Source organism: Limulus polyphemus, unplaced genomic scaffold (assembly GCF_000517525.1).
Source record: "Limulus polyphemus unplaced genomic scaffold, Limulus_polyphemus-2.1.2 Scaffold6744, whole genome shotgun sequence".
Lineage (NCBI taxonomy): Eukaryota > Metazoa > Arthropoda > Merostomata > Xiphosura > Limulidae > Limulus > Limulus polyphemus.
This window is the reverse complement of record NW_013672354.1, coordinates 31376-45731: the sequence shown is the minus strand read 5'-3', so window position 1 is coordinate 45731 and position 14356 is coordinate 31376. Positions and strand designations below refer to the sequence as shown.

The 14356-nt window shown below is 34.5% G+C and overlaps 1 protein-coding gene across 1 annotated transcript in view; it reads right to left on the bottom strand.

Annotated features, from left to right (window-relative positions):
- Positions 1–3108: 3108 nt before the first annotated feature.
- Positions 3109–14356, bottom strand: part of LOC111089601 (BICD family-like cargo adapter 1) — a gene marked incomplete at its 3' end in the record, with an annotated part of 39926 nt that continues 28678 nt past the window's right edge. The window contains exon 5 of the mRNA XM_022402413.1: positions 3109–3258. Within this exon, the coding sequence (XP_022258121.1) occupies positions 3109–3258 (150 nt within the window). The remainder of the gene's footprint in view (positions 3259–14356) is intronic.

The following is a 14356-nucleotide window of genomic DNA, read 5'->3' as shown; positions in this document are numbered from 1 at the left end:
CTAGCACCATCTTTGTAGGTAGCTCCAGCTGCTTTATATTGAAATTTCTGCTGTTGCTTTTTGGTGACAGACTTGCACTCATTTACATTGTGCCCCACTTTATAACAGTCATAGCATCTTTTCTCCCATTTGTCTGTTAACCTCCTGTCACCTTCGGTGGAATCGTGCTTCTGGTCAGCCACCCCTGGTTTTAACTTTAACTGGTTATTCTTGGACTTGCCTGTTATACTCACTCCATGTGCTTCCATATACTGTTCTACCAGCTTAATCATCTCATTCACATGTTTTGGTACTCTCTCCTTTACGAACAGTGACATGTCAGTTCAGCACATTATTATGAACTGTTCACATATTAGTAGATTTTCAAATCCTTCAAAGCTATTTTCATACTTAGCCATGTCAGTCCACCTTGTGAAGTATTGCCATAGATGTGTCACAAATTGAAATAAAGTTCACCAGTGTCAGGTTTGACTTATTTGAACTTCCAAGGAAGATCTTCCTTGGTAAGTTCATAACATTTCAACAAGGCCTGTTCTAACTTGTCATAGTCCATGGCATCTTCTGATGTCATGCCTGTTTACACTTGTAGGTCTTTTCCTATGAGAAGTGGGCTAAGACAGACTGCCCAGTCACCTTTGTTTCAGTCCTGACTTTGGGCAAATCTTTCATTTCTCTCCAGGAAAGCATCCATGTTGTCATTCTTTTCCTCAAATTTGGGCAGTTTGGGTGAGCTGGCCCTGACCCCATTGTTATTTTTGGGTCCTTCATATTTCTGTTGAGTGAACTTGACAATCTCAATTTGTGCTATTATTCTCATGATTTCCAGTCTCTTTTCTCCCTCCTTTTCTTCTTTCTCAATTTGTGCTCTTATTCTCGCTCTCTCTATTTCTAGTCTCTCCTTTTCTTCCTTCAGTCTTTTTTCCTCTCTTCTCTGCCTATGCTCTTCTCTCTCTAGGTCTTGTTGTTGTTTAACAAATTCTCTTTTTGCACAAATCACTCACCTCTCTATTCATTTATCAAAATCAGTTGACATGGTTATATAGTGTGACTCTAATCTCCACACTATTTTCGACACCACTAAAGTTGTGCATATATAGGCTTACTTCCTCTTTCATTCATGTCTTCTTTTACTGGTGTTTATCACAGTATAATCCTGGCTGGCTCTCAAATGTCAAGTTTTTTATATGAGCTGGATTCTTTACAGTAAGTGTCTGTGACTTGTGATAAATTTCAACAGTAAACGAACAGCACACAATTCACTTGTTTTAAAAGATGTTATTATGTAACAATACTCACTTAAAGGAACAAGAAAAATTCAGAAGGTTTGAGTAATGTGACATCAATTTACAACAACTGAACATGACTCATAAAGTTACTTAAGCAAATTTGCCATAAATATTGCTTCTAAAAATAACTTACTTTAATGCTCACACAATATAAACTAAATAATACTCTCATATTAAACTTAAAATTAACAGTCGTGTATATCTAACAATCATGAACAAGACATAAGGAATGAAGCAGCTTGTTGAAGAAAGATAAGGTATACTGTTTGTTGCACAAAGTCTATAAGGTAGCCCAACAAGATTAATAAACAAAGAAGATTATTAACGAAAATAAGATAACAATCACAACATTCAGTAAGACAATCTCACATCTTGAACAAATAATCAAGCAACAGCTGAAGTAATGTAGACAATCAGTCTAAATAAAAAAACACATGAAAAACCTCCCTCCCCCAAACCAATCTAAGGAGTCAAGAACTTGAGAAGCAAGACAATTAGATAAAGATGACTGTGCTAAAAGGCTCATAACATTTAACTGATTTCTAAAAGTATCAGTAATGAACCAAAAATGAGAAGAAAGTGGAAAATATAAAGATTCACATACTGAATCTTCCAACATGACATTAGTATCATCAGGCATAAAAGAAATGAGTTTAAGATTACAAAATAGAGCATACCTAAGAAAAAAATCCAGCAAAAGATTCTACAGAATTAGACTAGCTAACAAATCCTGATTTTCAAACAGTGAAGGTGAATAAACTTGAGATTTTTTTTATTTAATTATCATTATTTGCTTAAATAATCAGTCAGAATTGGCAGATGTTCCATAATTGAGTGTCCACATAAATATGAAACCTGCCAAAGGCACCAGTAGACAATAAATAAACACCTGAATATATGGATCAAAAAGGGCTGACAATACAGCCCCAGGAATTCCCTGTACTCTAGAGGCAAGCTACATGAGTAAGCCTCAAGAGATATTGTAAACAATTTTATATTGGTAAACAAGTTTGCAACAGTAATAAGTATTGACATCTGAGTACATAGTGAGCAAAGTTAACAAAAAATCTGGATTATGATAAAAAAAATCATAGCGTATACACATTATTCTAACATGGGTCACATGGAAAGTGGGGGAGTAGAGAATTCTAGATAGTTGATGCCTGTTGTCAAAAACAATCATAATTTTATTCACATGTTTATTAGTGACATGAGAATGACTCAACAAGTAAAGGTTTTCATATTTCAGAGGTAAGTCTGCTTGTTTTTAAACCCAGTCTTTAAACAGATCCAAAAAATATAATTTCATAAATTTTAGAAACTTTTCTAAAAACAATAATAAAAAGTGCATATTATTTATATGAAGAAACGTTTTTCAGAAATTAAATGTTAAACTAATGACCTGATAACTCTGTGACAATATGGAAAAAATTTAAATTACTACGTCAAAATTATTCATCATAATTAGTTTCTGTTTGTTGTTAAGCACACAGCTACACAATGAGCTATCTGTGCTGTGCTCACCATGAATATCAAAATCCATTATTTTGGAGTGTGAATCTGCAAACTTACCACTGCATCATAACTACACACATGAAAACTTCTCATCCTTTTCTTTACACATGATAAACAGATAGTCTATAAATGATCAAAAAGCTACAAAGCTCACTAGGCTTTTTGATTTTTTTTCACACAAATATATATTACATGAGTTGAATCAATGTTTGCTCTGTATAAAACTTATGTAAGTTAAAACTTTTGTAAGAATAACTCAAATTGAAAATATTAAGAGTGAGAACAATACCTGATTTCAAAATCTCACCTGTAAAGCTGCACAGTAAGAAGCAATTTCATGGTTTTTCTCCAAAACTTCTTGTTTAGCTGTCTCATACATCATCAACAAAGTCTGTTCCCTCTTTTTTGCACCCTCCAGGTCTCCTGCAGTACTAGCAAGAACTTGTTCTAAGCTTTGCTAAAATAAACACAATGTTAAGATTTTCCTCTAATATACAATTATGACACTCTTCATTAAATGTAAAAGTAGTTAACATAATGAACTAAAGTAGTTGAAACAGATATGAAAAGTATATTAAAACTTAAAACATTTATATGCTAAAACAATTACTGTCACCAGTAGTTTTGTACAATTAAGATCTCTTGCATACAGCTAGTGCTACAGATAAGCTGTGTACTAGTTGTTTTATGTATAAAAAATATCAATTACGTTTGAAATTTAAATTTACTATGTACAAAATACACATAGAACTTTTTCTGCATCGCTTGAGTTTCAATGTTATTAAGATTTTGCTTGTTGATTCCAGACATTTCTATGGTCAATTATGCATATGCTACATGCAGCAGCTAGACACCAAGAGCCTAGAAAATATTGGTAGTGACATGCTAAGTAGTGTTTCCATTTTACTAATTCTGTTAAAAAAAATGCATGTCAAAATATATGGTATATCTACATTTCCATGTTGAAGGGTTTGTACTATAATATATAATTAAATCATACTCCTGCAATGCTGTTATTCAGCATACTGTCATCACTTCAGCAGCACACATCCAAGATTAGATTGCTGAAGTATATTCTTTATTCCACCTAAAGTACATCTCTGCCTTATTAAGAGTTTATAATCATGAAGCAATCTTGAAGAAATTGGCCATAAACCATTGGTAATATGATATTGACCTTCTTTGAGACCAATCTTGCAGTTATTTCAACAGGGTTCAGGGAGATACCTTTTCTACTCACAACATCACTGGGAAATATCACTTTTGTGTGCATGAATGCACATTTTTGTGGTTTCAGTTTCAAGCATTCCTTTTTTATCTGCTGGAATACCACTTTAAGACTTCAAGCATTTGTGGCATTTCACCATATTCCAAATGCTTCAAGAATTGAGAAAATATGTATATCACAAAAAGCTCCATGTGTAGTACACATATGTGCAATAAGAAGAATATTGGGCACATTTTTGTTTTGCAAAAAATCATCCAATTAAGTACCAGATCTATTTGCAGGTTAGATTACTTGGAAAGTCGTAAGGATACCAAAAGATCTGATATAAAAACCCATTTTGGGTTAGAAATTCAATCTCCACAGAACTGAAGAAGAATCCTCTGATGCTGCTGAAAGATACCAGAAATGATGAAGACTTCAGTTTTTCAAAAAGGTTCAGAACATCTTTTCAACCTTGATGCATTGTTATTTCTCTTAGAATTAAATAACATAGTTAAGATTGAATCAACCATGTTTAATAATGAATTATGTCTCAACACATTTCCTTCAATGTAGTAATTAATGATTTCTTGGTAGTGTTAAGCAATTTAATGGATGTTATAAAAAGTTTAATTGGAGAACAGCTATCAAATCAAGTTGATTAATTTAATAATTCTGTTAGTAACGTGTTCCAAGATACTTTCTGTAGTTTTGATGTAGTCAAGTATCTTAATATATTGAATTAAAGGGTTGTTGTATTTTGAATCTCAGTCTCTGAGTTGATACTTTATTCTAATTGTAAACTTCCTCGAGTTAGTGATTTGTCAACTCCACTTGCGACTATATACCTGGATTTAATATAAATCTATTGTAACTGGATTTAAATTCAAACCACCAACTAGCAAATACAGCCACCTATTACAATTGGTGCAGTTTTCCAGGATTTTTGGAGCAACTAATGACAGTTTGGTTAGAGTAAATAAAAGAATAGAAATAAGTCAATTTAGGTAGTATAAGTAGGCATGGGTACTTCTGGCATATATACTACTGTAGATGAGGGTGCATGCTCTAGAGCTGATAGAAGGGCTGATGCAAATTGTAAACGTGTGGCAGATCAACCTGCACAAGTAGGTCGTCAAGGTGCTATGCACTTATCAGGCACTATACAATTGTATCACTGTAGGCTTGACAAGGATGTTGATGGTTTTATAGATGCTTTAAAACGAAGTTGCTATAATTTCAGGCTGAATCAATGCTAAAAAAGCAGATATTTTGAGATTGAGAAAAGCAGGAGTAAAGCATTATATTAGGCTTATAATGAACTTCGTGAAACTGCAGATTTTCAGTATCTAGCATGAAGAATACAGTAGAAGAAAACAGAAAGAGAGAACCACCAAATACAATTCTGACACAAATACATAGCTTGACTTAGCAATGGGGTGAGTCAGTGTTTGGACATAAGCTACAAGACCTAGGTAATAGACTACGCAGAGCATATATACACCCAACTGTACTGATGCTCCAAGAACCCTAAAATCAGAATACGAGCAGTTTGCTTGGTAACACAGCCTGCAAAAACATAAATGAAGCAAATAGTTCTGATACAACCTTACTGTATCTGACCAAAGTAACTACTCGAGAGGAGCTACAAGAAAAACAGATATATAAGCACCAACATGCTGCAGTAAATGTAGTAAACAGTAACACAACTGGTAAAACAGGCTAGCAAAAGAAACAAAATAAGTCTGATGGCTTCCAGTATTTTAACTGTGGCATGGTTGGACACATAATGAGAAACTGTTTTCAGAAACAGAAGAGAAATGAGCAGAAAGCATGCTTTAACTGTGATATTAAAAACCATATAGCCCAAGATTGCAAATGCCCACCGAAGGCAGAAAACAGAAAAGCCTTAAAGGCTGGGACTTTGAGAAGGAAGTTCTCGAGAAATAACAATAGTTTTACATTTGCTATAGAATCAAAAACGTAGCCCCTATCGGGATTACAGAGCGAAAGTGGAGGTAGTTTTGGCAGTATGGAATAAAAGGTTTGTGTTCATAGTGTTCATGAAGTGTTACCAGTAGTTTTAGTAGAAATAGAGGGTACAGCATATTGGTTATTGGTTGACACAGGCATTTGATCTTCACTGCTATGTGTAGAACTGGTGGATTAAAATCCAACATTGCTGAATAATGCTTGGAAGGAAGTTTCTAAAAGTGTTTTAACTTCCATAACAGGGCATCCTGTTAAGATGCTAAGTAAGTATATTGTTTAGACAAAAATAGGAAAATTAGAGATAGAACACTTGTAAGCAGATAGATTTAGAAACAGATGGTATTATAGAGCAGGATTTCTTAATGGCTTATGACACTGAAATATCTCTTGAAAGAGGTAAGCTGCATGTAGAAACAGAGATCTTAAGTTTTGAAGGACTTGTACTTTTAGACTTATGTGCAAAACTTGAGACAGATGATACCTTCCCACTGACTAAAACTCATAGTCAGACACCTAACACTAGCATTATCAAGGCTTAGGATGAAAAATAACAATATGAAAGCACTGATTCTTTGTCTTTTGCATGACAAAGTTGGCATGATAAGAATACCAAGTGTTCAAAGAGAAATCCAGTGTAATGAAGAAGTGTTAATTGAACATATTGAGATAGAAGAAGCAGTTTATATAGCTGCTGGTATTAATAGAGTGTCTAAGAGAGACACTGCCTATAAAAGTGTTGAATATAATTGAAGAAAAAGTAATAATACCTGATCATATAGTAGTAGGTAAGGCTAGTAGTAGAGAGAGAGAGTAGCTACAGTAGGGTAGCATACAGTAGGAAATACTATGAGACAAGCACAACAAAGTAACACAGATTCTATCTTAGGAAATGTAGCAAAGAAACATGAGCAAGGTCTGATAACGTTACTAGAAAAGTATAGACATATCTTTGTAGAAGAAAATTAACCTAATGGCTATACAAATAAGGTTAGACATAAAATAGTTTTGAAAAAGAGTAAACCTATAGCACAGAGACCCTATAGAGTTCCAGAAAAGCACAGAGTATAATTAAAAGAATGTGTAAAAAGAAATGCTTGAAATAGGAGTAATAGAGAAATAGTAGTAATCGTACACATCCTCAGTTGTGTCAGTTCCTAAAAAGAATGGAAAATTAAGGTTCTGTGTAGATTTTAGTGAGGTAAATGGTGTAATGGTCAAAGACATTTACCCATTACCTAATATCCAAAAAACTTTAGATAGGTTAGGTAAGAGTGGGTACTTTTCATCTGTGGATTTACAAAGTGGATAATGGAAGGTAGAAACAGAAGAAGAGAATAAAATTAAAACTGCTTTCACGTTACCTTCTGGCAAATACCAGTTTAATAGAATGCCATTTGGCTTATGCAATGTCTGTTCAACATTTCAGAGACTAATGGATATTGTATTGTCAGGGTTACAAGATTTGGAATGCTTTTGTTATTTAGATGATGTCATAGTGTTTGCAGTGAGTTTTGAAGAACACCTAGAAAGGTTAAGATATATATTTGATAGGTTATGAAAAGCAAACTTAAAGCTTAAGCCAGGTAAATGTCAACTTTTGAAAACAGAAGTAGAATGTTAAGGTCACTTGGTAACTGCAGATGGTGTAAAAACCTGACCCGAAAAAGTTACAGGTTTACAAAAACTATCCAGTGCCTAAAACAGTAAAAGACATTTACCCATTTTTAGGATTTGCAAAACTATTAACTGAGCTTACTAAGAAATAAATAAAATTTCAATGGTGAGATAAAAAGCATTTGAGAAATTAAGAGATGTTTTATTAAAGGCACCATTTCTAAGCTACCCAGATTTCAGTAAGGAGTTTATCCTAAGCACAGATGCTTCAGGTTTTGCTATAGGTGCAGTATTATCACAGTTTGATGAAAATGGAAAAGAACACCCTATAACTAACTGAGTAGACAGGAAAAGCTAAAATAAATTATTCAGTTACAGAGCAGGAATGCATGGAATTAAAACTTTCCAATGTTATCTGTATAGTAGGAAGTTCACTATCATTAAAGATCATGCACCATTGAAATGTCTAATGACATTAAACAATCCCTCCTCTAGATTAGCAAAATGATCATTATTGTTACAGGATTATGATTTTGAAGCAATACATAGATCAAATCGAAAGCACTCTAACGTTGATGATCTAAGAAGTTGTAGGAAGTGTAGACACTGAGAAAAAGTAGATGATTAACAAAATAAGTAAAAGAAAATGAGGATGATTTAGAAATAATTTGGGATTTAGATCATGTGATTAATGAACAAAAGAAAGATGAGCTGGTAAATACCCTACAAAATATCCCAGTATTACTGGGAGAAGATACAGAGTACACAAATATTTTATGTAAAAAAACTGATAATGACAGAACATTAGCAGATAGTTGAACCAAATAATTCAAAAACTAAAGTCATGAAAACTTATCATGACACACTGTTTGCAGCACACCTAGCTTTTGGGAAAATGTATAGTAGAATAAGTAAAAGATTCTTTTGGCTAAATATGAGAAAGGATATTAAAATTGTGACTCACACATAGAATGTCAGAAACGAAAGACAAGCCCACTCTTTGAGAATGCTTCTTTCCAGAGAATGCTGAGTTTAACCATGTCTTTTTAATTAATAGCTATGGATATATTAGGTCCATTGCCTACATCTTATACTGGGAACAAATATGCATTAGTAGTCACAAACTACCTGACTAGGTTTCCTGAGACAGTACGCTAACCCGATAACGATGCGGAAATGATTGCCAAAGCATTTGTGAATAACATAGTAGCTAGATAATGTATACCCCAGTATCTACTGACAGATAGAGGCAGTAACTTCATTTCTAAATTAATGAAGGAAGTTTGTGAGTTACTCAGTGTTAAGGAAATTGAGACTACTGCTTACCACCCAGCTGCTGATGGTCTAGTGGAAACATTCAATATAACTTTACAAGACATGATCTCTCAATACTGTAAGAAGGATCAGAAAACCAGGGATGAGCAGACTCCTTTAGTATTGTTTGCATATCAAAGTGCTGAAAATGAATCCACTCAGGAAAATTAATTCTTTCTATTAGATGGCAGAGATGTCATGCTACCTATGCAGGAGATACTAGTTCCTAGAAAAGTATATTATGACAATAAAGCAGAGCTGTTACAGTGGATGCTGTTAGCATTTGAGTTGGCTAATGAACACTTGATTAAGTCTGCTGAGCATAGAGAGAAGCAAGTAAATAAGAAGGCACAAACTAGCAAAAGAAGGTTAGGAGACAAGGTATCGTTTATACATTCCCATTGTTAAGAAAGGAAATACTAGAAAGCTGGCAAAATTATGACCTTTTAGATTTCTTAAACCAACAAGTCCAGTTAATTTAAAAATCCAAGAGATTTACAGGAAAAGTAAACATTTAGTGCATGTTAATTGGTTGAAGAAAGTAAAAGACTATAAATCTTACCAATATGAACGTGTAGCTGACAAAACCAAGACAGCTGATCAAAATGAGAACATACAAAAAGAAACTGAAAACTCAAGCAAGACTGACTTATCATTTGACGAGGAAGAGATAATAGAGACAGAAACCCCAGAGTTAGAGGATAATAATGTTAGTAACACTAGTAGTGATAGTAGTGCCCCAATAACTGAGGATGATGTACTATACTAACTCAACCAGAAGTGACTACAACTAGGAGGAGATGAGTAAGGTTTGCTCCTCAAGTAATTGAACACAAACCTAAGAATGATGTAAAGGTAGTTAATACTGACTCTAATAAAGTATGAAACAATGTATTAGAAGCCTTCAATAATGATAGATTATTCATGAAGTTTTAATTAAGTTAAGTAGGATAAGTCATATATGTATATAATTATGTATATTGTATTAGTATCTTAATTATGCATATTAGTAACATTGAGGGAGTTGCAACAGCAGAAGTGGCTGATCTGTGTTGACTTCATCGTAGTAGCTGATTGAATATTTGAGTCTGTGGTTGAGAACCTGTAACAAGTTGCCGTATTGGCTAGTGATTGGAGTTCAACTTTTTTTATCCAGTTACAATAGATTTGTATTAAATCCAGGCATACAGTTGTGAGTGGAGTACACAACTCACCAACTTGAGGAAGTTTACAGTTAAAATAAAGAATTGACTCAGAGACTGAGATTCAAAATACAACAACACTTTATTGCAGTATATTAAGATACTCGACTACTTCAAAATTACTTTCAGATATGCCTACAAGGTTTCTTAGCTTTTCATTAAACAGGCTGAACAGCATGATGAAAAACTCATACAAGACATCCTTCTTACTAAAAGAAGTCTTAACTCTGTTTTTGTTATCCACTTCGACTCTCTAGTATCTAGATGCCAAATCTAACCTACTAAGCCAAGAGACCCCTTCCAGTGTGTCCAGACATTCATCTGTTCATGTTAATGGAAAGACATCAATGTGAGTTACCATCTTCAATACAGAATTTTTGCATGCCTACCTTCCTGACAATTGCTGTTAGAAATAACTAAGCACTCTTTGAAAGCTGTATGATTCCATTTTTTAACATCCTCTGTATTTCTGCAGTGGTTATTCCTAGCACTCTAGGGAAGTCTGTGCAATGGTTGTTTAATTGGGCATGCATCATTTTCATCTATGTGATGTGTTACTGTTGTTTAACCCAAAAGGTCATACAGTCACATAAATACACTGGAGTATTCCACCATGGAGTTATTTGAGTTGTTGCTGCTGCTGCAATGAGTCTAGATTGTCTGCACAATCTTAATATAGTGATATCATGTGTCGGTATCTGTGTATTTAATTTCAGATGCAGCATGACTTACCCAATCCTAGCATTACTGCTAGCAATTAATTCCACTTTGCTAACTGTGCTAGTTATCATTTTAGCATGCAGTTGATAAGTGATCATCCATAACTGCATAACAAAACCAGCACTTCTTCCCTTACCTACTTGGAAAATATAATCCAAACTGACACTGCTTGCTTTTTAGATAGGAAACAACCTATTTTATGCATGGACTCTGTAACTGCATTACATGGCAATGATGTACTAGACTTTATCCATAGTAAACCACAGAATATCACTTGTGTACATTGGTGTAATATGACTTCCTTTTCCACACACACTCATACAGTCCAGTGTTCCCAGGGTCGATCTGGCTGACATCGAATAAGTACCTTAGAATATTAGTTTGCTAGTTGCAAAGGCAAAACTGAATAATATGATCCACAATACATCCATTCCAAGGATGCTGATATCAGAACTGAGATTGGTGACAGCTAACTTCATTCTGTAAGTGAAACCTCTGAGACATAATCAAGACATGATCCCCCCCTCCCATTCTCCAAAACAAAGTTTGTTTTAACTGGCTTAAGTGGTGGATTTGCTTGGAGTGCCTGATATGTTGCAAGATCTACCAGTATTCTAACTGCTGTTGTATTAACCAGAAAATATATTTCTTGCCTTCTTACTTTAACAGACACATCTGTCCCTGAGAGAGCTAGGCTGACAACCACACTTTTTGATACAAGTTGTTTGTGTTGTTCTTTCCAAGTTAATGGCCAGGAAAAACTCTGGCTTTTCTACCTTCCTGGAGCTGTGCAGTAGTATCCACTGCCTGCTGTTGGCTCTTCTGCACCTGCTGCACCACTGATCAAAACTGAAAACATTGTCTGCCTTGCTACTCAGCAAGGTATGGGCAGTTTGTTGAAAAGTGACTCATTGTTCCATCTGCAAAACAGATGCTTTACTCCTCTCTTCCAGGATAACATCCTGGAGGAGGCATTGGTGACATACAAACCACATGAGAACTGGGACAGCCCTGCCCATTTACTGGACATGAATGTGGCTTCATCCTAACATCAGGATGTGGTAAATGGCTAATTGATCTTCCTTTGATTTTTAACCTGGTGCAATGTGGGTACATGGGTAGGACAGTCTACCAGAGGTGAAGTCACTGCAGCTGCCACTACAGGCTTTTTGCCCTCCTGTGACTGGCTCAAAGTTATTACTTCTTACCACATAGTAACAGAAACTGTCTCAGTATGGGTAAGGAGGTTTCTCATACCCAGGTAATACCACCTTGTCGTGCAGGGTAGCTCCAAGTTTATTAGAGGAAAATGTTTGTCTTGTTCAGCTCTTTTGGTACTTCAGTAATACCTGTGTGCATGTTGCAATCAACCAACACATTCCATTGCTAAAGATGCTACATTACAATCCTTTAAAACTTTCCATTCTCTCCATGTTTATACTACTAATACTTATCAGAGACAATTACTAGTAACTGCAGTTAAAAAGACAAACATTACTATTTATTAATATGCTGATTAAATAGTTCATTCACAATTGAGATATAACTACTTAACAAAAGGATATAATAAGGTATCAAAATTATGATATTAAAATATCTAAATCTCTTTCTGTTTATGATTGACAATTTTCATCAGCTTTCTTCTGCTCTTGCATAGTTCATCTGAATTTTGAATGTCCCATTTTTCTCCAAAGCTTGTGTCGAAGCATTTCATCCTGATGATGGTTCTTGTTTTCACATATATATCATGAAAATTTCTCTTGGAAAGTCAGGAAACAAGCCAGATAACTTATTTGACACAGCTGAAAAAATTCGCTTTCAAATTTTGTATTAATTTCAGACCATTCAAACAAAGACTTTCAAGTCTGCCAAATGATAAGTGGTATAATCAAGACTTCTTAGCTTCTGGGATGCCACTATTGATCTTTCAGGTGTAGTCACTTGGCTACTTGGCTACTCAGCTTGAAATTTTTCTTTTGCCATCTTCCTATGTTAAAATAATTTTTCAATCTGTATTATCACATAGGGCATTTTTATCACTGTGTAGGAACACCTCACTTTCATCAAGCAATGTTCCTTCATCTGTGGCCTCTCCTTGCAAAGATGGCATTGTCTTAACTCCTGTCAGACAAAACATGTTAGGATCCATATATTCATCACTAGATAAATTAGGAGTTAAGATACTGATGTACATTTGAACAATATCACACTTTGTTCCCCATCATGAACATCCTCAGTCTGTTAAGAGCATTTAACAGAGAAGGGTAGTCATTCAATTTTTCACCTGGTATGAATTTGAGAAAATAAATTTTATATACTGTCTTGGTTAATATGGAGGGTTAGGATGTATGTCATTCAGGTACCTTTTAACAAAACAGATCGATAGCAGTAACTCCTTCCTAAACTGTTGTAGGTTCTTCTTCATTGTTTCATACATTCTGTCCAATATAAGGTTTTGTTCATCTTCATAATAGACCATATCCAGTATGATGGTAGCTTCTGGGTTATCTTCTGGTTTATAAAGGTTCAATGCTATTGTTCTTGTGTGAGATGGGATTGTACTACTAAAAACATTTTGTATATGTGGTTCTTCACAATGTAAGTGCATTAGTTTTAGTTTATGATATAATCTGAGTTCATGGGCATCAAGAACCAAGAGGGTGATTAATAGGGTTTTATCATTTGGGTTTGTATCTGACAAACCATAACAGCATCTAACAACCAATTTTGAATAAGCTTAAGAAAATGTTGGGTGTCAGCAAAGATATGCATTTTTGGGTGTGTATACTGGATTAGGAAACCAAGGCTTATCTACAAATATGAACATTACCTCATCTAACATCAGATACACAGGCCATAACAAAATAATCAGCAGAACTAAGTTCTATTATTACCAATTTCAAATTTTCATGTATCAACTTACAATCAAAGTGTATGAAAACAGGTTACTTCCAGTTTGAAAATAAACCTTTCCCATCACAATTTGTCTGCAAGTAAAGACCCAAAACTTGATCATACCTTTTATCGTAATCATAAGTCCTCTTCACTTTTATCCCGTTGTATTAAAAAATAACTATTTGGAGATCATGTTTAAAAATGTGGTCTTTCTATTGGTTATAAGTATTTAGGTCAACTTAGTAAAATTGCCTGAAAAGTGACAACTCCATGTGTAAAAAGTGGATGTAGCAATTATCAAGAGTTCCAACAAATTTCTTTTCCTTTCTCCATGTGTGCCTTAAGGAGCTTCAAAGAAGAATGACATTCTTATGGTGGAGCCTTTTGCAATAGCAACTATGCTGCATGGCTATTGTCAAGATGCACAGTTGTCAGACTAAAAATGATCACAGAAGATGACATGGACAGCAATGATGTGGTGGAGCTCCAAAATTGTTTAACATAACATGCTCAACCCTCTGTATTCAGAATAATATCACTGCATGATAATACATAATTCATAGCAATCTTAGTATAAAAATGTATTAGGTCATCAAGAAATTAATGTCACA